This window comes from Otolemur garnettii, unplaced genomic scaffold (assembly GCF_000181295.1).
Source record: "Otolemur garnettii isolate 467f Iridium unplaced genomic scaffold, OtoGar3 scaffold00001, whole genome shotgun sequence".
NCBI classification, from domain to species: domain Eukaryota; kingdom Metazoa; phylum Chordata; class Mammalia; order Primates; family Galagidae; genus Otolemur; species Otolemur garnettii.
In genome coordinates, this window is record NW_003852396.1 from 26,527,032 (window position 1) to 26,552,148 (window position 25,117).

At 36.3% G+C, this 25,117-nt stretch overlaps 1 protein-coding gene and 1 pseudogene across 1 annotated transcript in view; one reads left to right on the forward strand and one right to left on the reverse strand.

The window, feature by feature from the left end:
* UVRAG (UV radiation resistance associated) overlaps positions 1 to 25,117 on the reverse strand; it is a 322,439-nt gene that overhangs the window by 210,003 nt on the left and 87,319 nt on the right. Inside the window, exon 6 of the mRNA XM_003780887.2 lies at positions 17,393 to 17,475. Coding sequence (XP_003780935.1) covers positions 17,393 to 17,475 — 83 coding nt within the window. The remainder of the gene's footprint in view (positions 1 to 17,392; positions 17,476 to 25,117) is intronic.
* Positions 6,242 to 6,704, forward strand: LOC100954848 (annotated as a pseudogene).

Here is a 25,117-nt window from a genome sequence, read left to right on the forward strand (position 1 = left end):
CAAAATTGCAGATGCTGGTGTTGATGCAGAGAGAAGGGAACACTTTTACACTGCTGGTGGGACTGCAAACTAATACAACCTTTTTGGAAGGAAGTATGGAGAAACCTCAAAGAACTCAAGCTAGACCTCCCATTTCATCCTGCAATCCCATTGCCAGGCATCTACCCAGAAAGAAAAAATCCTTTTATCATAAGGACACTTGCACTAGACTGTTTATTGCAGCTCAATTTACAATCACCAAAATGTGAAAACAGTCTAAATGCCCACCAACCCAGGAATGGATTAACAAGCTGTGGTATGTATACACCATGGAATACTATTCAGCCATTAAAAAACGGAGATTTTACAGCCTTTGTATTAACCCCGATGGAAATGAACACATTATTCTTAGTAAAGCATCACAAGAATGGAGAAGCATGAATCCTAGGTACTCAATTTTGATATGAAAACAATTAATGACAATGACACCATGGGGGTGGGACTTTACCTAACAAATGCAATCAGTGTAACCTGCTTTCTTGTACCCTCAATGAATCCCCAACAATTAAAAAAAAAAAGAAAAGGGAAAAAAAACTCTTTGCTTCTTTATTCTGATTTTATTCTTCTCATTTCGTTCTTCATGCACTACTTCAAAAACATCTGAAAACTTAGTTCCACTCTAAACCAGCAACTTTAAATGTTGTTTAGAGTACGGGTCAATGCAATTTACCCACCATGTTGCCACTCTCTACTAAATATTCAGTAAACTAGAGAAAAGGAACTTAGCAGCATGAATAGCTGATAAGACATCCTAGTTAAAGATTAGGAGATCTATTAGTAAGTCCTGACTACTTGTGATCACTCATTTAATAAACTGGAGTTAATTTAACAGGCAATGCTTTCACACAACTTTCTCATTAGTATGTTCTTTGTCCAAAATGAAATATTTGATATTTTACATCAAAAATATACTATATCTGTGGCAAAACATACCCAAAGTTTAGTATTAGAAAGGTAAATTAAAACCTACCATTTTAAAAAATCCTCCAAAAATCTACCTGATATTCAGCTATGATCTGAGAAATGCCTGGCCCGTTTTATGTTCAGGTGCACCACCAAGAGATTTTATTGAGAGGAGAGTGGGCGCCAGTAGGCAGCCTCAACAAGAAAATGAATGTCATAAGGAATACTGTATTTTACCTATTTGTTAATATATTCATTCACTTAACAAATATTTGCCGAGCATTTACTCTGAGTAGGTTAGTGATACATGCTGGGAACAACCTTGTAAACTAGAGATGTAATAAGAACCCTAAATTTATAGTCTATATTTGCCATTCTCATTCTGAGAATTTTAAAGGCAAAAAGCATATTAAATACTTTGTTTTAGCGCATGCAAACAAAGTATTACAATTTTAATATCACATTAAAGTCCACAAAGAATTTATAATATACTAGAGTAGTTTCTGGGCTTATTAGAAAATATGCTATTTATTATATTGAATTATTGAAATGATTAAGAGAGTTAATTATAAAACTACATACATACCTTTGGCAATCATTTTTAAAATCTAGAGGAAACAGATGATTTCCTACTAAAAAACAAATTGCCAACAATAAACCAAGGAGAAATAGGAAAAAATAGATAGAGCAAATGACACTATACGGATTGGAATAAGATTTACCATTATAAACCATCATCTGAGCTGGATGATTTAATACCTAAGTTCTAACAAACTTTTAAGAAACTAAAAATTCCCAAAATTATTTAGTATGTTTCAGATGATGGTGATGCTAATAACTGACACATCATTCAGGCACTGTACTAGGCACATTACATTAATTCACTTAATCCTCCGGACAACCCAATGAGGCAGATCCTATTACCACCCTTATTCTATAGTTTAGCATCATAGAATAAGATGGAAAGCTTTACAATTCAACTTTAAGATGTTAGGAGAGATGGTCACTTAACTCCCAACCCCCAAACACAACAACTGCTATGATAGCAAATACTGTACACTAACCTCACTTATAGTAACAATCAAAAGAATAACCTACAATTGATCAGTAATATAGTAATAGGAAATTTAAATACCTTATTAGAATTATAAATTAAGGAAGAAAAATACAATAATAATAAATATAGAAAGGCACTTCAAAACATTCAGCATCCATTCCTAATAAAAAGTGTTATGAGGAACAATTACTTATATTCACTATACCTATTACTTTTCAACATTATTTTGAAAGTTCTGGAAGTTTAGCAAATGCAGTGACTACAAAATTAATATAAAGTCCAGGCATGGTGACTCCCTCCAGTAATCCTACACTCTGGGAGGCCGAGGCAGATGGACTGCTTGAGCTTAGGAATTCGAGACCAATCTAAGCAAGAGTGAGATCCTATCCCCAGCATAGTGGCAGGAGCCTATAGTGTCAGCCAATTGGGAGCCTAAAGTAAGAGGATCACTTGAACCCAAGAGTTCGAGGTTGCTCTGAGCTATGATGGCATGGCACTCTACCAAGGGTGACAAAATAAGACTCTGTCTCGGCTCGGCGCCTATAGCTCAACCGGTTAAGGCGCCAGCCGCGTACACCTAAGGTGGCGGGTTCGAATCCCCAGCCCGGACCCGCCAAAACAACAATGACGGCTGCAACCAAAAAATAGCCGGGCGTTGTGGCGGGCACCTGTGGTCCCAGCTACTTGGGAGGCGGAGGCAGGAGACTCGCTTGAGCCAGGAGTTGGAGGTTGCTGTGAGCTGTAATGCCACGGCACTCTACGCAGGGGGACAGCTTGAGGCTCTATCTCAAAAAAAAAAAAAAAAAAGACTCTGTCTCAAACAAACAAACAAAATTAACTTTACTAGTAATTAGGTAGATAAAAATTAAAACAATGAGATTCTTTCGTCTTATCAGACTGGCAAAAATTGTAAGGATCTTCATGGGACTCTACCATGGGTGACAAAGTGAGACTCTGTCTCCAAAGAAAAAAAGAAAAGAAAAGGAATCAATATAAACATTGCAGAAAAAAAAAAAGACATGTCTGTCCTTACATTGATGATAAGTTCACACCCAAAGAAAGAATCCTTAAAAAAAAAACAAATTAGATATAGTAATTGAATATAAGATTTTCTTAGAACTATAGCTTTTCCTTATATTAATAAAAGCAATAGCCCACAGAAATGGAAATGGAAGGCCTATTTTACACAAAATAATGTAAAAATTATACTTAAGGACAAATTTAATAGAAAGGCAAATAACCATATATAGAAAAATACAAAATCTTATTGAAATAAAATAAAATAAAATAAAACATGAACAGATGTAAAGACATACTATGTTCTTAGAATAACAATAAATAAAAAATGATAGCCATCCCAAAATTAATACAAAATTCGATTAATATAAAAATTCCCATTAAAATTCCAATAAGGTTGATGTTTTACCATAGGATAATCTTCACCTTCACATAAACAAAATAAGTCCTGAGAATAGCCAAAATAGAATTTTAAAAAAGTAGCAAAAGGGAGGCGGTGCCTGTGGCTCAAAGGAGTAGGGCACAAGTTCCATATGTGGGAGGTGGCAGGTTCAAACCCAGTCCCAGCCAAAAACTGCAAAAAAAAAAAAAAAAAAAAGGTAGCAAAAGGGGAACTAGTCTTACTGATACAGGAACATACAAAAATAAAAACCACTGTACTTATGTCAATCTGAAAGTAATGAAACAGACGAAAAGATCAGAAAAACAAAGAGAACCCAGAAATAGGTCCTAGTGTATGTGAGCCTTTAATACATGACAAAGGTAGTATTTCAATTCAGTGGGAAAAGGAAGATGCTGGCATACTGAATATATCGGTAAAGAAAATTAATCTCTATGTCTTCAAGTATGGAATATCTATATAATATATTTATAATTTATAACATATTTAAGAATAAGTTCCAAATTGTATCAAAGATTTCATTTAAAAACTAAAGTAATATAAATCTCCAAAGATGACTTACAAAATTTTGGTAGAAGCAAGGTATAGCAGAATCCTCTTAAACCCACAACTGCCCAAAAGATATAAAACAAAAAGCAGAATTATACAATATAACAAATATAAAATTTTTGTATAATGTGTTGTAAGTTTAAAAGTAATTGATAGATTTGGGAAAACTATGAAGGACTCTTAAAAATTTATGATAAAAATGCAAGCAACTCAATTTTTTAAAAATAGGTATAATATACAAATAGGCAAATTCACAGAAGAATATACTAAATACCCAACAAACTCAAGAAAAGATGTTAAATTTCACTTGTAGCTCAAGCTAAGTACTTGTACCAGGCTAACAGAAACAAAGCAACACTGAGGTGTTATTTACACTCATCTGATTAGTAAAAATCACAAAAAAATGATGCACACTGCCAGCAGGATTTAGAGTATGGAGCAATGCCATACATTATTTATGCACTTTGGGAAAACAATCTGGTATCTCTGAAAATTAAAACTATATATACTTTGACTCGGAAATCCCACTCTTAGGAATTTAATCCATAAAACAAAATCATCATAGCAATAAGAGTACACATGCATGTACATATTTATTGCACTATTGGTCATACTTTCAAAACATAAAAAAGCAGAGCCAGAGTGAATATTAAATGCCTATCAACAGGATAATGGCTGGATAAATATGGTATGGCCCCATCATGGACTGTTACCATGCTATTAAAGGAATTAACTGGAGGGATTTATACATGGAATGTTGAACAAGAAAAACAAGAGGTAGAATCATGTATAAAAAATCCAATTTTATAAAACAATAATTGAAACCATACACATATAGAATGTTACATACTATAGCCATATATAAAACTATATATATATGTAATCCTATCTATGACATACGCATAAAGACCGTGGACAAAATACAGATGGATACACTCCAGATTGTGAACATAGGTGAATGGGTGACCAGGGGTCATGTGGACATACCATCTGTTTAAGTGGTTTTCTGGCAGATGAACGGGGCAGACAAGTTTAAGGAAGAAGATATGCCAAACAAGTAAAAGAGTTCAACTTCGAAAAGGTGAGAGGGTTTTCTTTTTATGTCTCCCATTTATTTGCATATACTCATGGGGTACACATGCACTTTTGCTATACTGAAGCAACATACATTGTACCTGCCAAGCAACCTCCCATCATTCCCCCATCCCTCTGAGTCTCCACTGTCCACCATCCCACACTTTGCTTCCATGTGTGTACATTTAGCTCCCACTTACAAGCAAGAAAATGCAATATTTGTGTTTCTGTGTCTGAGTTGTTTCATTTAAGTTAATGGCCTTCAATTCCATCCACCTAAAATTCCATCCACCTTTAGGCTAGATGGATCCACCTAAGATTACTCCAGTATTTATTTTAAATCCTATTTTTATAAAAATATATGTGTATGTACATGCGTGTGTTTATGAGTACGTATACATATAGACGTATCTACATTATATGTAGAGAAAAATAGCAGAATAAATAATAAAATATGCTACGACACATAAATATGAGTTTTGTTTAACTAAACTTACATTAAATGTCTAAACTGCTTTATTTTAAATTTTGACTGCAAATTTTTCTAAAATAAAATTTAGAAATGTATTTAATCAAGGAGGCAAAAGATCTCTACAAGGAAAACTACAAAAGACTGATGAAAGAAATTGTAGATGACACAAATAGACATATACCCCCATGTTCATGGACAGAAAAATTAATATCATTAAAATGACAATACTGCCTAATGCAATTTAGAGGCACAAAGCAATCCCTATAACAATGTCATTTTTCTAAAGTTCTCATGGAACCAAAAAAGAACCCAAATAGACAAAGCAATCTTGAGAAGAAAGAAGAGAGCTGCAGGTATCACATTATTTGACTTCAAATTATACTATTAAGCTATAGCAACCAAAAGAGCATGATACTAGTATAAAAATAGACATAGATCTTCCGGGATGCGGAGGATGGTGGATTGCTTGAGCTTACAGGTTCAAGACCAGCCTGAGCAAGAGAGAAACCTCATCTCTACTGAAAAAATAAAAAACTGAGGCAAGAGGATCACTTGGGCCAATATTTAGAGGTTGCTGTGAGCTACAACACCATGGCACTCTACCCAGGGTGACAGATTTAGACTCTGTCTCAAAAAAAAAAAAAAAGAGAGAGAGAGGAAGAAAGAAATAGACACACAGATCAATGGAACAGAATGACAACACAGAAATAAAGCCACAGCTTTTTACAAGATGGCACTGAAAGCGAAGGAAGCTCCTGCCTCTCCCAAAGCCGAAGCCAAAGCAAAGGCATTGAAGACCAAGAAGGTGGTGCTAAAAGGCATCCACAGCCACAAACAAAAGAAGATCCCTACATCACCCACCTTCCGGTGGCCAAAGACTCTGAGGGAGGCAGCCCAAATATCCTTGGAAGAGCGCCCTCAGGAGAAACAAGCTTGACCACTATGCCATTATCAATTTCCCCCTGACCACTCAGTTTGCCATGAAGAAGATAGAAGACAACAACACACTTGTGTTCATTGTGGATGTCAAAGCCAATAAGCAACAGATCAAACAGGCTATGAAGAAGCTTTATGACATTGATGTGGCCAAGGTCAACACCCTGATCAGGCCTGATGGTGAGAAGAAGGCATATGTTTGATTGGCTCCTGATTATGATGCTTTGGATGTTGCCAATAAAATTGGGATCATCTAAACCAAGTCCAGCTGGCTAATTCTAAATATATAACTTTTCACTGTAAAAGAAAAAAGAAAGAAAAGAAAAGAAAGCAAGCTACATACTTACAATTGATTTTGACAAAGTCAACAAAAACAAAAACATACATTAGCGAAAGGACTCCCTTTTCAATAAATGGTGCTAGAAAAAGTAGAATACCATATCCAAAAGAATGAAACTGGTGGGTCGGCTCGCCACCCCATAACTCAGTGGTTAGGGCACCAGCCACATAAACCAGGGCTGGTGGATTCAAAACCGGTCTAGGCCTGCTAAACAATGACAACTGCAACAACAACAATAAAAAAAAATAGCCAGGCATTGTGGTGGATGCCTATAGTCCCAGCTACTTGGGAGGCTGAAGCAAGAGAATTGCTTAAGCCCAGGAGTTTGAGGTTGCTGTGAGCTACAACGTCACATCACTCAAAAAAAAAAAAGAAGAAGAAGAAGAAAAAAGAAACTGGTGTGTCCCTATCTCCTAACATATACAAAAATCAGGGTGTCCAACTTTTTTTCACTCTTGCCATACACTGGAAGAAGAGTTGCCTTGGTCCACGCATTAAATACACAAACACTAATGAGCAAAAAAAAAAGTCTACGCTAATTTTTGTTGTCTGCCACCACGGATAAGCAAAAATGCCCTCATAAAATCTGCATGTGGCCCACAGGCCACAGGTTGAACAACCCTGTAAAACTTCAATATAAAACCTGGAACTATAAAAGTACTAGAAGAAAAACCTAGGGAAAACACTTCTGGACATTGTCTAGAGCAGCGGTTCTCAACCTGTGGGTCACGACCCCTTTGTAACAACGAAAATACATCCTGCATATCAGATATTTACATTTACGATTCATAACAGTAGCAAAATTAGTTATGAAGGAGCAACAAAAGTAATTTTATGGTTGGGGGTCACCACTACATGAGGAACTGTATTAAAGGGTCGCAGCGTTAGGAGACATTAGGAAGGTTGAGAACCCCTGGTCTAGGGAAAGAATTCTTAACTAAGACATCAAAAGCACAGGCAATAAAAACAAAAATAAATACTTGGAACTTAACGAAACTACAAAGCTTCTACCCAGCAAAAGAAATAATCAACAGAATGAACAGACAACCTGCAGAATGGAAGAAAATATTTGCAAACTATACATCTGATAGGGGATTAATTTACAGAATATACACGGAACTCAATTCAACAACAACAAAAAACCCCAATTAATCGCACTAAAAAGTAGGCTAAGGACATGAGCAGACATCTTTCAAAAGATGACAAACAAATGCCAACAAGCTTAGGTAAAAATGTTCAACATCACCAATCATCAGAGAAATGCAAATTAAAACCACAACTAAGATACCATCTTACATCAATCAGAATGACCTTTTTTTTGCAGTTTTTGGCCAGGGCCAGGTTTGAACCCACCACCCCTGGAATATGGGGCCAGCGCCCTACTTCTTTGAGCCACGGGCACCACCTCAGAATGACCATTATTAAAAAGACAAAAAAAATAACATGTTGGTAAGGATGTGAGAAAAGGGATTGTTATACACTATTGGTAGGAATGTAAACTAGTGCAACTTCTATGGTAAACAATATGGAAATTTCTCAACAAACTAAAATGAAACTACATATGATAAAGCATATGTAGTAAAGCATACTTCTAGGTATCTACCCAAAGGAAAATAAATCAATACACAAAAAACACACCTCCACTCATGCTTTTATCAGAGCACTATTCACAAGAGCAAAGGTATGGAATCAATATAAGTGATCTAAGTATCAATCAAAAGAGGACAGGATAGGCTTGGTGCCCGTAGCCACTGTGCTACGGCACCAGCCACATATACCAAGGCTGGCGGGTTCTAAACCAGGCTGGCAGCTAAACAACGACAACTGCAACAACAACAACAACAACAACAAAAAACCAGTGCGCAATGTGGCAGGTGCATGTAGTCCCAGCTACTTCAGAGGCTGAAGCAAGAGAATCACTTAACCCCAAGAGTTAGAGGCTGCTGTGAGCTGTGACACTGCAGCACTCTAACCAAGGGCAACATAGTGAGACTCTGTCTCAAAAAAAAAAAAAAAAAAAAAAGGACAGGATAAAGAAAACATGCTATATACACATAATGGAATACTATCTGGCTATAAAAAAAGAATGAAAGCATGTCTTTTGCATCAGCATGGATGGAAACGGAAGCCATTAACCTAATTGAAACAACTTAGACACAGAAAGACAAATACTACATGTTCTCACTTTTAAGTGGGAGCTAAATAATATATACACACGGAAGCAGAGCATGGGATGATGGACAGTGGAGACTTGGATGGGTGGGGGGTATGTGATGGCAGGTTGCTTGGCCAGTACAATATACATTGCTTCAGTGACAGGCACTGAAGGCCTTCACTTCATTCATATATGGAAATATATCAATGCAGCAAAATTATGCCCCAAGAGTATATGCAAATAATTGGGGAAAAAGGAAAATCTTTCTAAAATTTATCATATGTCCCTGCTTTCTTACAAATGCTCTAATAATTACAATTTTCTGTTTTACTGATGATTTGGCATCAGTATGGCAAAATGGAAAAAAGCCCGAAACACTGGGCCCTGACAGACCTTTATTCATGCCTAATCCCACACTTACCCATCCTGTGGTCCTAGGCAAGCCTTTCTAAAACTCAGTTTTCTCACTATTAAATGAAGACAGCTTATTAACACAGTGTACTCAATAATTCTCATTGGTAAGGTGAGTTATGACTTGCAATATGAAGATGCCCTTGGGCAAAGGACTGACTGCTTATACACAAGAGTTAAGATAGCTATGCTTTTTTATTATATTAATACGTAGTATGCCTCTTATTACAGTTAAACTGTTTCTCCCCCTCTTTTTTTTACACAAAGTAGTGAAAGAGAGCTACATAAGAATCCAAACACAGTGACTATAAAGGTAAGACAGTAGCTAATATGATTTATCACATCAGCTATATTCCAGAATCAAAGAGTGTATCATAAACACAGCAAACTATCAGCTTTCACTTCTTGCTGTCAGTGTGATTATCTTAATGGTAATCCTCTTAATTCCACTCCTAACTTTTTAAAAATGCAAACACTAGTCTCTCCTATGAAAAGAAAAGTATGTAAGTTTTAGTGCATAAACTTTGTGACATCTTTTACTTACAGCTGTAATCTACACGTATAGAGTTGCAATTACCTTTTAGAAACAGCTCATTAAGTAGGGAGAAAAAAAATCTCTTCCTACACCCAAAAAGTTGGTTATCTCATCTGTTATTTAAAGATTATAAACACAGTTATGCCCTTATACTTCTCATCCCATCTATTTTCTAAATATTACCCTAAGAATAATTTGTGAGTATTTTCCTTTTAAAGCTGAATTTTTATGGGTCAAAGTATTTTCTATCAAAGTAGGAAAGGAGAAACTGGCTTCCAGGGAACCAAAGAAAGGTCTTCCAGAAAAACCCACATAAAGAATAGGATTAAAAGTCACAAAATCCTGAAAATCACACTAGATGTTATGTGGAGGGCAGTGGCCGAAGGAAAGGAGCTCAAGGTTTATGGGTCTGACTGCATTTTTAACACTTTTTTGATCATAACCTAGAAATGTTTTATAACTCTCATTTCACCAGATGCAAATCAATCGGAATAACAAAATCTTAGTCCTCTGTAACCTGAACAAACCAATAAGGAATAACAAAACTTATAACCTGTACAATCACTTCAATTTGATCAACAGAAACATTTATTATCTCCTTAATATATATGATATGCACTGTGATGGGGCTATAATACAAAGATCAATAAAACAAAGTTTCTAGAAGGAATTCTTTTTTAAATTTTTTTATTACTTTTTAATTAAAATCGTAACTATACACATTTATGGGGTACAGTGTGATGATTTGATATACAATGTGGAATGCTTAAATCAGACTAACACAGTCATCACCTTACTTATTTTCTGTGGTAAGACATTTAAAATTTACTTAGTTATTTTGAAATATATCCTTGCATTGTGTGCATTAGGTAAGACCCCACCAAATGCCCTCCCTTCTCCCACCAATCGCCCTCCCTCTTTTCCCCTCTCCTCTCTCTCCTCACCCCTCCCCCTTGCTAGACCATATTTGTGTTTTATCATTCATATGAGTGTGTAAGTATTTATATATTGGTTTTGTAATAGTATTAAGTATGCTGAATACTTTTTTTTCCCCATTCTTGAGATACTTAACTAAGAAGAATGTGTTCCAACTCTACCCAGGTAAACATAAAAGCCTGAAGGAATTCTTAGATTAAGGATGTTAAGAGGAGGTGAGGGAAAAACAGACAATGAAGAGCTGATTAAAGCACCTACATAATCCATAAATGATATCTATTAATAACACAGATATCAGGTGGAAGGACTTGAAGCAAAGACAATGGTTCCTATTAGAGTGTTTTGAACAATGTCCTTTGAACAGCACATTAAGAAGTATGAACTTTATTCAGTACATGACAGATCAAAGATTTGCAAGCCCAATTAGTAGCAAAATTCATCTTTAAGATCTCTCTGGCAACACACCTTTTGAGGCCAAGACACAATTGTAAGAGGGACTTTATCTAACAAATGCAATCAATGTAACCTGGTTTCTTGTGCCCTCAATGAATCCTCAACAATAAAAACAAATGAATAAATAAATGATCACTCTGGCAATACTAATATGAAGGCAGCAGACAATCTAATACACATCCGCATAAGACAAAAACTCAATTCAATTCAAGTTGCAGGGAGAATGAGAAAAGGAGGGGGAAAGAGAAGAAGGAAGGGGAATGGGTGTGCTCCCACTTAGTGGGTACAAAGGAAGGGTATAGGGCACACTTTCTGAGTGTGGGACACACTACAAGACAGACTCTACCTAACAAAGGCAAACAATGTAACCTAGTCATTGGTACCCTCATATTAATCCCAAATTTTAAAAAAAAATCATTCTGGTTGCAGTATGGCAGATGATGTGTACTAAAGCAGTATAAAAGATTATAAGGCCGATTTTATATATATATAAAATATATATATATATAGTTTCTTTTTTCAAACGCAGATGCTCTAGCTCCAAAGCCCATCTTCTTAATATGTATGTGTATACATTCACATAACTATACACACTCTGGTCAAGAAGATAGGCTCTGGGTTTGAATATAGGTTTTAACACTAGTAATAAAAACTTAGGAAGGCTACTTAACTGCTTTGTGCTTCAATTTCTTCATTTATAAATAAGAATAGGAACAATTCTTGCCACATCAGGTTGTTGTGAGAATTAAAAGAGTTAATTACTGTTAAGCACTTAATTGGTTCCGCATACAAACTAAGCGCTCAGTAAATAACAGTTACTAATTGCATGGAAATTGGGAGACTAGTTAGGTCAGGAAATAGTCCAAGAAATAACAGAGGTAAGACTAGAGAAGGGAAGACAGACAAGATATTTCATCCAAGAGTCAATAGGACCTATAGCCATTTACATATATTACTAAGGGAAGAAGAATGAGAGAAACCAAAATGATTATCAGCTTGGGAGACTGGGATGGTGCTAATACCATTAGACAAACCAGGGAAATGACAAGAAAGAAAAGGATTAAACTAGAAGTATGGCTCTGGACATGTCAGGTAGGGCTAAGTTCCTCAAGGGTATGAAGTATAAATGTCCAGTGGTCATGGGAAAATACAGATTGGAAATCCAAAAAAGAAGTACGAACTAGAGACACAGAATGAGAATTATTTGTATGTAGATGTGTCAGTTGAAGTTAGAGTTAACAGAAAAGAATACCCAGGGAGAAAGAGTAATGCAGAAGAGTCCCTGATGAGCACAGACGTCAAAGAAACTCCAATACTAACCAAGAATTATTGCTAAAATAGAAAGAAAGAAGAAAACACAGCCATATGAAATAGTCCCTTCCTTCAAGAAGCTCTCCATGTCATCAAGGAGAAAATACATACACATATTAAACATTTTTTTATTATGACTGCTTAGAATTAACAAAGGTAACTTTGAGGCTCGGTGCCCATAGTTCAGTGGTTAGGGCGCTGGCCACATACACCAGGGCTGGCAAGTTGGAATCCGGCTGGGGCCTGCTGAACAACAATGACAACAACAGAAAAAAAAATAGCCGGGCGTTGTGGCAGGTGCCTTGGTCCCAGCTACTTACGTGGCTGAGGCAAGAGAATTACTTAAGCCCAAGAGTTTGAGGTTACTGCGAGCTGTGATGCCACAGCACTCTACCGAGGGCAACATAGTGAGACTCTGTCTCCCAAAAAAAAGTAACTTTGAAAGCAGAGGTGGCAAACACTAGCATGGCAAGAAGAGAAAGTGAAATTACGCTGAAAAGTAGAAAAACTAGTAATAAAAAGAAGAACACTGCCTTCAAGGAGAGAGCTAAATCCTAGATGGGGGAAGTAAAGCATAAATATTAGAAGAAAACTAATATTGACTGCCATGTCCATACCAATAACTGTTCCAATATCTTTCAAATACTTTACCTTATATAATTCTCACAATATTCCTAAAAGTATGAGACAAATACTATTGCCACTTTACAAAAGTCAGCTGAAGCATACGAAAGTTAAGTAAATTGCGTAAAGTCTTACATTCAGTCTACTTGGCATGGAACGGTTTCACCATTGGAACCCAGGTGGAGGGTGAGCCCTTGATTCTTCCACTGTACTTCTACTGATTACTGGCAAAATTGGGACATTTCAAAGGGGGAAGGAAAAAATTCTATGCCAGAGGATTTATCCAGAATTATTATCACTTGGCACACCATAATAGAGCTATCTCTTTTATGAAGTATAAAAAAAATTAAAATGAGTATTTTAACACAAAAAAAGTCTTTCGCTCTCAGAGGATAGGTGGGATTAGGGATGACTCCTTGCTTGCAGTCTTATCCTCAGAGCTATTCCACACTGTCACTATGGCTAGAATTCTAAATTGCAAACCTGACTGTATCACTCATCTTCTCTTGATAATCTCTCAATAACTCCCTACTGGCAACAGGATTAAAAAAACACAATGGAACTTTAAGGAGAAAGCTTTGAAATAAGCCTATTTAGAAAGCTAGCTATAAGCCTATATTCCTTAACCTAGAAGGAATAATAGTAGAGATTTTTAAAAGTCAAACTCTAAAAATAAATGTTTACTTATAATTTATAACACTGTTTTATATCCCACTGAAGTCTCCTACTTTTCTCACCTCAGAATTGTAAAATAAAATAAAATTTCAAATGCCAGCTAAAGAACAACATTGACACCTTGTGGTGAACCAAGTACCAAATGTAACAATGAGGGAAGAGACTCCTAATGAAATGTCTGTTTACCTAAAAACAAATCCTTAATCCAGGGATTTCCAAGAGTAAGAAGCAAAAGTTCAATCACCATCATGTACTAAGAGTTGCTAGTACTTCGGCACCACTGAAATCAGCCTACATTCTTAACTATAGGCCAAGGTACCTGAATAAAATCTCAGGTCATTGTTTTCCTAGGAAACAGAACAACACATCCATCTGAAGGAGCGTTAATGCCCTGGTTTTCTGTGCTTCAAGTCTTTGCCTTTGAGCCACTTGTAATCCTAATACTCTGAGACGCCAAGGCTGCTGGGCTGCTTGAGACCAGGAGTTGGAGACCATTCTCAGCAAAAGTAAGACCTCATTTCAACAGAAAAACTAGGCAGGCACAGTGACCCCTGCCTGTAGCCTCAGCTACTCAGGAGGTTGAAGCAAGAAGATCTCTTGAACCAGGAGTTTGAGCTTGCTGAGTGGAGGAGGAGAGAAGGGAGAGGAAAGGAAAGGCAAAAGGAAAAGGAAAGGGAAAGGAAAGGACAGGAAATAAAGGGAAAAAGCAGACCACAGACTGGGAGAAAATATTTCCAAAACACCTATCAAAGGACTATGACTGGAATACATAAAGAACTCTTACAAATCAGTAAGAGAAAGACAACCCAAACAAAAGAGGGAAGTAAACACTAAATGAAAAAAGATTTTAAAAGCACCAGGAAAAGAAAAGGGAACTTTTTAAAATTACTCCATCGAGGGACAATGTTGCCTGAGATAGAAACTATGAACAATAGTTTAGTGTGACAGTCACAAAATTAAGTTTCCCAGCAGGACTTCACATATACCATGGTAAACACTAAGGGAAAAAGGATCATTTATAGAGCAGATGATGGGTGGTCTTTCCTAATATATGAGAGAACTACCACGGAAAGTTCCATTTTACTCAGTAACTTTGACAAGCACAATTTAAAGTTTCCAGTTTCAGGGTTACTACCTCGGTTCAGGTAATTTGGATGCTAAATAGATACTTGATTTTGTTCAAGAAAGGTCTGTGTTATTAGCTATAAATGGATTATACAACGGTGATGGGGAGAACATTATTAATAAAGCAGTTCGAATTACCAACACACCTGAAGAACCTGGAAAGTAGCCTGCATATGAAACTCCCGAGAGCCAGATCATTGTAAGATCAATGTTAAATAATTGAGCAACTACCAAATTAACCTCATGACTCTACATTTATGTAGGGCACTGTTTTCCAGAAAATTTCCTCAGTCGTGTCTGAAGTCAGACAAGCACCAGTCTAGGACCATGAGACTATTAAAAGGATCTACAAAATGCGCTTGTCAAAATACCTTCAAAACAACCTCCAGTAGGGCTCTTACTTGCTGTGTGCTTTCAGACGGTAAACCACTTGATTGATACCCCTGGCCTCAGTTTCTACACTTAAGACAAGGGCTATTACATCATCCCTGATGTATGAACACAAAAAATGTGTAAGAAAAAGATAACAGATATGAAAATGCTCACAAATTACACAAATTTATAACACTGCTTAATTTCTTTAGAAGAATCAGAGAAGTTAAATGAAATTAGGATAAACTGGGGATAAAGGCAGTGTCAGATCAATCAAAGCTTTTTCTATTACACCACATTGCTTTGCAAGATCCAGCGGTCTTTCTTCACTTCCTGTTCTCCTGTCTCCTGTTATCAGAGCTTTCAGCACTCTTTGAAACTACCCTCTTTTAGCTTCTATGACGCTATATTATCCTCAAGTCTGGTTCTTATTGATTTATCAATTTTAAAAATTCTCCTAGTTTCTCTAGTAAGATGACATGATCTCAGACTTAGAAAACACCTTTCAAGTTATTGTATCTACACCCGCACATTACTGAGGGAAACAGGTTTAGAAGTATTAGTGGCTTACTCACATTCAAACTATTTCTGGACATTCTTCTTTTCAATATTTACAACTCAACATATCCCAAATTAAATAGGCTTAAAAATATTTTGACAAGTCCTGCTTTCTATCTTTACCCTGTAATTACTAAATCCTGTCTGTCATACAGCCTAAGCAGTCAAGATGAAGGCATCTTTCAGGTAAGAACCAAAAGTCATCAAATGTATGTGGTTACTATAGTCAAAATCACTGTTTCTTAAAAGTAATTTACAGAGTCCACGCAATCAAACTCTGAATTACCATGTACCATAAACCTCAAGTTTCACAAAGGAAAGGCCAATTTTGTAATGTTTGTAAAACAACTGTTTCTCCAAGCATCCTCTGAACTCTTCTTCTGTAAATATATAGAAGATGATTTCTGAAATTTAGAATATACCATGTAATCACTAAAAAATACTCCTTAAGGCAGTGCCTGCAGCTCAGTGGGTAGGGCACCAGCCATATACACCAAGGCTGGTGGGTTTGAATCTGGCCCAGGCCAGCCAAACAACGATGACAACGACAACAACAAAAAAATAGCCGGGCATTGTGGCAGCACCTGTAGTCCCAGCTATTTGGGAGGGTAAGGGAAGAGAACTGCTTAAGCTCAAGAGTTTGAGGTTGATGTGAACTGTGATGCCACGGCATTCTAACCAGGGCGATAGCTTGAGACTCCAACTCAAAAAAAAAAAAAAAAAAAAACTCCTTAAATGTAATTTCAATGCACAATCTTCTGAGTAGGGTGACCACAGGTTGAGGATAACTGTTAACTTTAGTTTAAATTGCATTTATTTTGGTAGCTTGCCCCCAGGGGAAATGTCCTTGATAATCTATCACATTTAAATTAAAATTAAAGCCAAATTTTAAAATGTTTTAAAATTAGGCCCAGACATTATGAAAGTATGCTGAGGCATTTATGACTCTGAGCATTACATTTATACAAAGTTTTTTTGGCTTGCCAAACATGATTCTTTTAAGATGTAGTAGAATAGGTCAAAACTCTAAGCCATGTTTGGGGCTACTGAAGGGCTTTTGTTATTGTGCTGTAGTTGTTAAGACTTTGCAAAGTCTAAAATTTTACGTCTCTGCTTGCTGTTCTTTATAGAGTATAGAAGACCAGAAAATAGCTATGTCCCTGGGTTGTTTTTTTTTGGGGGGTGGGGGGGGTGCTATGTCTCTGTTTTAAGATCCCTGACTTCCAAACACTCTCTCCAACTGTCCAGAGAAAGGAAATGGTTTTCCAACAACTTTGTACAAGTGACAAACTTAAATCACTGTAACTACAAAGTTTATGAAGCTTGCACTAAGAGATGCTAAGCCTGAAAAATAGCTTCTAAAGCTCCCATACATCTTCTCACATGGAAATGTCACAAACTCAAAATGAGAAAAACCCTTTAGAATTCAGGAGGACTGTTAGTTTCTTACCGTAGCAAAGAAAAGACATCATAAGAATTACGAACACAGTTCTGGTCCACATGAAGAAGAATGTTCTGAGCATTTGAATAACCCTGAAAGACATTAATCAACAAATTCATCAAAAGGAAGCAAAATGTGAGCACAAACTAATCATATTTGTCTTTCTAAATATGACTTATTGATACCCAAGTAAATTTAAAATTTCAGACACTGAGAAAAGGTCAGTCTAATTTCCATACAAATGAAGTTTAACCTTTTAGGCAAGTGAATTCAAAATGAATTTCTTCTCACAGTTTCCCAAAGAAACAATGTTTTGCATTATAAATTGTGGTGAACTTCCCAAAGGGGCTCCAGAAGTCCTTTTAACATGACTGAAGAAGACCATTAGCAATAACAGAAATTTGTCTATTGATGCTTATCATATGCAATGTTTTTATGGGAGAAAGAGCATTCCAAATTCTGCTTAGGAACATCAGAAACAAGTATTTCCAATCAGTGGTACAAAGGAGCAAGGGCAGTTTCAAAGAGACCATAGCACAGTTCCATAAGAAGAACAGAATAGGTATGTCTATCATTTAAGAAAGGAACAGTACATAGTAATTTAGAAGCAAAAAAAAAAAAAACCACTGTGGATTCAGGCTACCAGGACTGTAATATAAGCCCTTAGTGTACTAACAGTGTGATCTTAAGGCACTTTTGCTCTCTTAATTTAACGTTGGTTTCTTCATCTGTCATACGGAGACGATAATAGTAACTTCCTCGCAAATTGCTGTGAGAATTAAGAGTTGATATTTATAAAATGAAAAGTATATAGTAAGCGCCATAGAAGTGTTTGCCATAATGCTTGTATAAGCATTAAAAGTTATAGTGCTACAGAGCTAAAAAGATTAGGATAATATTATAAACAGATTTGAGTTAATAAATTAGACAACAGATTGATTAGACAAATTCTTGAAAAAATACAAAGCACTAAAACTGATATACCACGAAACAAAAATATCTAAATAGCACTATATCTATGTTTTTCGTGAGTAAGAAATTGAAAATCTTCCCTAACACACACAAAAAACTATGCCCAAATGAATTCTATCAAACATTTAAGAAAGAAATAACACCGATTTTACATAAACTACTTCAGAAAATAGAGAAAGGAACAATGCCAGAAGATTGGCATTACTGATGTCAACACTTGACAAAGGCAACTCTCTCTTTCTCTCTCTCTCTCATACACACACACACACACACACAAGTAATTACAGACCAATATCCTTCATAAATAGAGACACAAAAAATTAAAAATTCTTAGCAAATTGAAACAGCAATATATTACAAAGATAAAACAATAATATTTCATTATTAACTGGATGTATGAGTATCCTAAGAAGGTCTGCTTGGTTTAGCATTTAAAACTCAATCATACAAACAGATAAAAACAATTGTTATAAATATGTCTTAATAGGCATGTAATTGCAAAGATGTAACTTGTGACAATAATAACAAAGGTAGGTGAACAGAGGTACTTTATCAAGCATGACATGTCCAGTTTCCTTAAGTACTAAATTTGACACTTGATATCACTAACATGATATTACTTTGACATTTCTTTTTTTATCATGACAGTACATCCTCATTCTTTCAAACCAATTTGGCTTGTGATTGATTCTATTTCAAATTTTTTAGAGCAATTTTTGTGAAACCATGGAAAAGTAAAAAAGAATCATGTTATTTCTAAATATGAGTTCCATCTTGGAAACAATACAGTCCAGACACCTTGAAATATCAATGAAGTATTTGGGAAGGATGTGACTAATGAACACAAGGTACATCAATGGTTTGAGAAGTTCTGTTCTGGTGATTTTAATCTTGAAACCACATGGTTGACCCGAAACCAAGGTGGATAAAGATGAGCTAAAAGCTGTAGGGAAAGTGAATCCATCTTAACCTACATGTGAATTAGCAGCAAGGCTTGATGTTATTATTCCAACAGTATTGGACCATTTGAAACAAATCCACAAAGAAGCTGCATAGATGGGTTCTGTGTGAATTAAACAAGTATCAGAAGAAGAAACATCTCGAAGCTTGCCTTTCTTTGCTGTCATTACATAAAGGTGAACCACTGTATTGTTACATATGAATATAACAATGGATGCTTTTTGACAATCAGAAGTACTTGGCATAATGGATAGACAAAGATGAAGTACCGAAAGTACAGTTTAAAACCAAATGTTCTCCCAAAAAAAGCCAATAGTATCTGGTGGTCTAGCATTAGTATCATCTACTATTGCTTCATGTAAGCTGGTCAAGGCTACAATGGATGTTTACTGCAACCAAGTGGATGACATGATAAGGATTAAGCAGCCAAGACTGATCAATAAAGACAGGTCAATCCTCTTGCAAGACAACACTCAACCGCTTGTCACACAAACAACACTGCTCAAACTACAAAAGCTAGACTTGGAAACTCGGTTATCTACCATGTTCACCAGACCTTACAACAAGCAACTACCACTTTTTCCAGGCTTTGGACCATTTCTTTCAAGGAAAAATATTCAATTGTCAACAAGCTATGGAAAACATCTTTGACAATTTCATTGCCTGCCATTGACTCTCCAGGCTTCTTCACTGTTGGCATCAACAAGCTACTGTTAAGATGGCAAAACTGGCTCAGCGCCCTAGACACAGTAGTTACGGCGCCAGCCACATGCATTGAGGCTGGTGGGTTTAAGCCTAGCCCAGGCCAGCCAAACAACAACAACAAGAAAATAGCCAGGCGTTGTGGCGGGCGCCTGTAGTCCCAGCTACTTGGGAGGCTGAGGCAAGAGAATCGCTTAAGCCCAAGAGTTTGAGGTTGCTGTGAGCTGTGATGCCACACACTCTACCAGGGGTGACATGCCAAGACTCTGTCTCAAAAAAACAAACAAAAAAAAACTCCTTCAAGATGGCAAAACTGTATTGAAGATTAGGCTCATACTTAGACTAATAGTACTGCTTCTTGTTTGAGATATAATAAAATAAACTTTTGATTCAAAATCGGACATTTCATATTTAATGACATAATAGAAACAAAGTTTTTATACAGTATTAAAACTAAGTTGTCTAGACAATGCATTATCTCATGGCTGCAATCATAGCACTAAGAGGTAGAAGCAAGAGCACTGCTTAAGGCCATAAACACCCTAAGCAAGAGGGAGACCCCATCGCTACGAAAAACATAAATAAAAAAAAAAAAATGGCAGGGTATGGTAGCATGTGCCTGTAGTCCCAGCTACTAAGCACTTGGGAGGCTAAGGCAGGAGGACAGCTTGAGGCTAGGAGCTTAAGGTTGCAAGGAGCTCTGGTAAAACCACTATACTCTAGCCAGGGAGACAGAGCAAGACTCTGTCTTTAAAAGAAAGAAAAAAAAAACCCCAAATTGGTATTAATTCAAACTAGATTGCTACAAATTAAGAGGCTGCTGGCTTGGGGCCTGTAGCACAATGGTTACAGCACCAGCCACAAAGTTGGCGGGTTTGAACCCGGCCTGGGCTAGCTAAAACACAACAATGACAACTGCAACAAAAAACAGCCAGGTGTTGTGGTAGGCGCCTGTAGTCCCAGCTACTCAGGAAGCTGAGGCAAGAGAATCACTTAAGCCCAAGAGTTTGAGGTGGCTGTGAGCTGTGATGCCATAGCACTCTACCGAGGGCAACATAGTAAAACTCTGTCTAAAAAAAAAAATTAAGATGCTAATAGCAATAACCAAAGCAGCACTAAGAAAATCACTAAAAAATACACACGAAAAGAAATGAGAAAGGAATCAAAATGTCACATGAGAAAATATCTAATACAAAAAAAGGTGGTGACGGAGGAAATGATTTTTAAAAAAGATATAAGATGAACAGTATAAGAAAATAAATAGCAAAATGGCAGAAGCTCTTTCATATCTGTAATTATATTAAGTGAAAACACTCCAATTTAAAGACAGATATTGGCAGAATGGATGGGAAAAACTAATCCATTATATGCTGTCTGTAAGAGACTCGATTTAGAAACAAAAATATAAATAGGCTGAAAATATAAGGATGGCACAAGATATTCCATGCAAGCAGAAATCAAGAGAGCTGATATTATTATGCTGATGTGGTTGTGCTAATATTATACAAATAAACTTTAAGATAAAAATCATTTTGAGAAAGCTATAACCTACCTATAACTGAAGAAGAAGGGGAAAAAGGAGAGGGAGGGGAGGGGAGAGGGGAGGATGGGTGGAAGGAGGGTAATTGGTGGGAACTCAACTACGGTGCATTTTACAAGGGTACATGTTAAATTTACTAGGTGTAGAGTATAAATGTCTTAACACACTAACTAAGAAAATGCGGTGAAGGCTATGCTAACCAGTTTGATGAAAATATTTCAAATGGTATATAAAACCAGCACATTGGACCCCATAATTGCACTAATGTACACAGCTATAATTTCATTTTAAAAAAAAAGGAAAAAATCATTTTGAGAGGAAGAAGACATAAACTGACATGCACTTAACTATGTAACAAAATATATGAAGCAAAAACTGACAAAATTAAAGGGAGAAATAGCTGGAGATATCAACACCCTAATTCCAACAGTACAATTAGACAAAAGATAAACAACACTATCAGCCAAGCAGACCTACAGCCATATATGCACTCTACACCAGCAACACACACATTCTTCTCAAGTGCAGGACAGATACATATTCAGTCATAAAATCAGTCTCAGTAATTTTTTAAAAACTGATATCATACAAAGTATCTTCTCTGACTGAAATGGAGTAAAACTAGAAAGCGGTAACAGAAAGAAATCTGGAAAATTCACAAACATGCCAAGTAAACAATACATTCTTAAATAATCAGTATGTCAAAGAACAAATCACAAGGCAAATTATAAAATACTCAGAGAAGAATGAAAATAGAAACAAACCATACCAAAACTTATGGGATGCAGTGAAAAAATGCTCCGGGGGAAAATTTACAGCTGTAAACTCCTACATTAAAGAAGAGCCCAAAGAAATAACTTAACCTTCCACCTTAAGGAATTAAAAAGAGAAAGCTAAACCCAAAGCAAGAAGGAAGCAGGGTCTCCAAGCTTTTTTTTTTCTGCTGCACACTAACAGAACAAGAGTCGTCTTGGGCCACACATTAAATAGACAAACACAAACAAAAGCTAACGAGCAGAAAAAAAGATCTGTGCATGCTTTTCACAATATCTGACACTACCGATAAGCAAAACAGGCCTCAAATAATCTGTGTGCAGCCCAGGAGCCGAGCAGAGATCTGAGAAATAGGGAATACAAAAACAGAGAAAATCACCAAAACCAAAAATTAATTCTTTAAAAGATCAACATTGACAAACCTTAAGCTAGACTGACCAATGGGGGGGGGGGGGATATTCAAATCACTAAAATCAGAAGGGTGAACATTATTACCAACCTTACTGAAATAAAAAGGATAAATGAATATTAAGAACAATTGTATGCCAACAAATCATATAAAATGATACACAAACTATTAAAAATGCCTAAAAAAGGGCTCGGCGCCTGTGGCTCAAGTGGCTAAGGCGCCAGCCACGTACATCTAAGGTGGCAGGTTCGAATCCAGCCCGGACCGCCAAACAACAATAATGGCTGCAACCAAAAATTAGCCGGGCGTTGTGGCGGGCGCCTGTGGTCCCAGCTACTTGGGAGGTGGAGGCAGGAGACTCGTTTGAGCCCAGGAATTGGAGGTTGCTGTGAGCAGTGAAGCCATAGCACTCTACCCAGGGGGACAGCTTGAGGCTCTGTCTCAAAAAAAAAAAAAAAATGCCTAAAAAAGAGATAGAAAATCTGAACAGACTCATAATAGATAGAGGCTGAATTAGTAATGACCAAACTCCCAGCAAAAACAAAAGTCCAGAACCAGGTGATAATCACTGATGAAGTCTTACCAATTACTATAAAAAGATTAAAAAATAAATAATCAATGCCAGTCCTTCTCAAAGTCTTCAAAACAGAAGCAAGGAAACATTTTTTTAGTTCATTCTATGAAAACAGTAGTATCCAGATACCAAAGCCAGACAAAAACACCACCAAAAACTATACACCAATATATTCTTTATGAATATAGATACAAAATACCAATGAAACTAATCTAACAGCATGGCAAAAAATTATCCCATACAATATGACAACCATTTCTAAGTACATACCCAAAGAATTGAAACCAAAGATTGGAAAGAACATTTGTATCTATTCACAGTAGCATTATTCATAATAGGCAAAGGATGGAAGTAATCCAAGTGTCTATACACAAATGAACGAATAAACAAAGTACAGTACACTCAAACAGAGGAATATTATTCAGCCTTCAATAGAAAAGAAATTCTGGAACATGCTACAATATGGTTGAACTTTGAGGACATTATGTTAAATGAAACAAGCTAGTCAAAGGACAAATACTGTTCAATTCAACTTATCTAAGGTACTACAAGTGGAACCAAACAATATTTGTCCTTTAACTACCTACAGTACCTTTCATAGAAGCAGAAGGGTGACTGCCAGGTGCCAGGGGTGAGAAGACAATGAAGAATTATTCTTTAGTATATAAAGAATTATAGTTTCGAAAGATGAAAAGTTTTAAAAGATGAAAAGCGTAGATAGTGGCAACGGTTGCAAAACAATGTTAATATACTTACTGCCGTTACACTGTACACTTAAAATGGTTAAGATGGTAAATTTATGTTAAATGTATCATAATGAAATATAATTTTTTTAGAAAAAGTATACACCATGAACAAGTAGGATTTATCCAAGGTATGCAATGGAGATTCAATATATGAAAATCAAACAATGTGGGTGGTGGGAGGGTGACTGTAAAGATCACCTATATATATCTGTCGAACAAGGGTACAAGTGAACTTTTCTAGAACTAGAATATAAATGTTTTGACACAATGACTAAGCAAATGACATGAAATCTATGTTAACCAGCTTGATAAAAGTATTTCAAATTGTATATGAAAACACTACACTGTACCCCATGTTTGCATTAATGTATACAGCTATCATTTAATAAAAAAATTAAAAATAAATTAAAAATAAAAAAAGTAAAAAAAAAGAAAATCAAACAATGTAATGCACCAAAAAACCAATGATCATCTCAATTCATGCACAAAGAGCATCTGATAAAGCTCAATGTCCTCATAAGAAGAAAACATTCAACAAACTAGTAAGGAAGGGAACTTCCTAGACCTGATAAAGGATATCTACAAAAAACTTTCACCCACAGCTAACATCATACTCTTCCTAAGATCAAGAATAAGACAAAAGTGACTGCTCTGACCACTTCTATTCAACAATGTACTTTAAGTTTTAGCTGAATAATTAGGCAAGAAAAATAAAGGGCATCCAAATTGGACCACAATAAGTAAAATAATATCTCATGTTCATGGATTAAAAGACTTAATACTGTCAACATGGCAACAACACCCAAAGCAATCTACAAATTCAATACCATCTCTAACAAAATTCCAAAAGCCTTTCTTACAGAAATGGAAAAGCTCGCAGCACCCTACACTAAGGGTGCCAGGTTCGAACCCAGTCCGGGCCAGCTAAAACACAACAACAACCGCAACAAATAAAATAGCCAGGCATTGTGGCAGGCACCTGTAGTCCCAGCTACTTAGGAGGCTGAGGCAAGAGAATCGCCTAAGCCCAGGAGTTGGAGGTTGCTGTGAGCTGTGA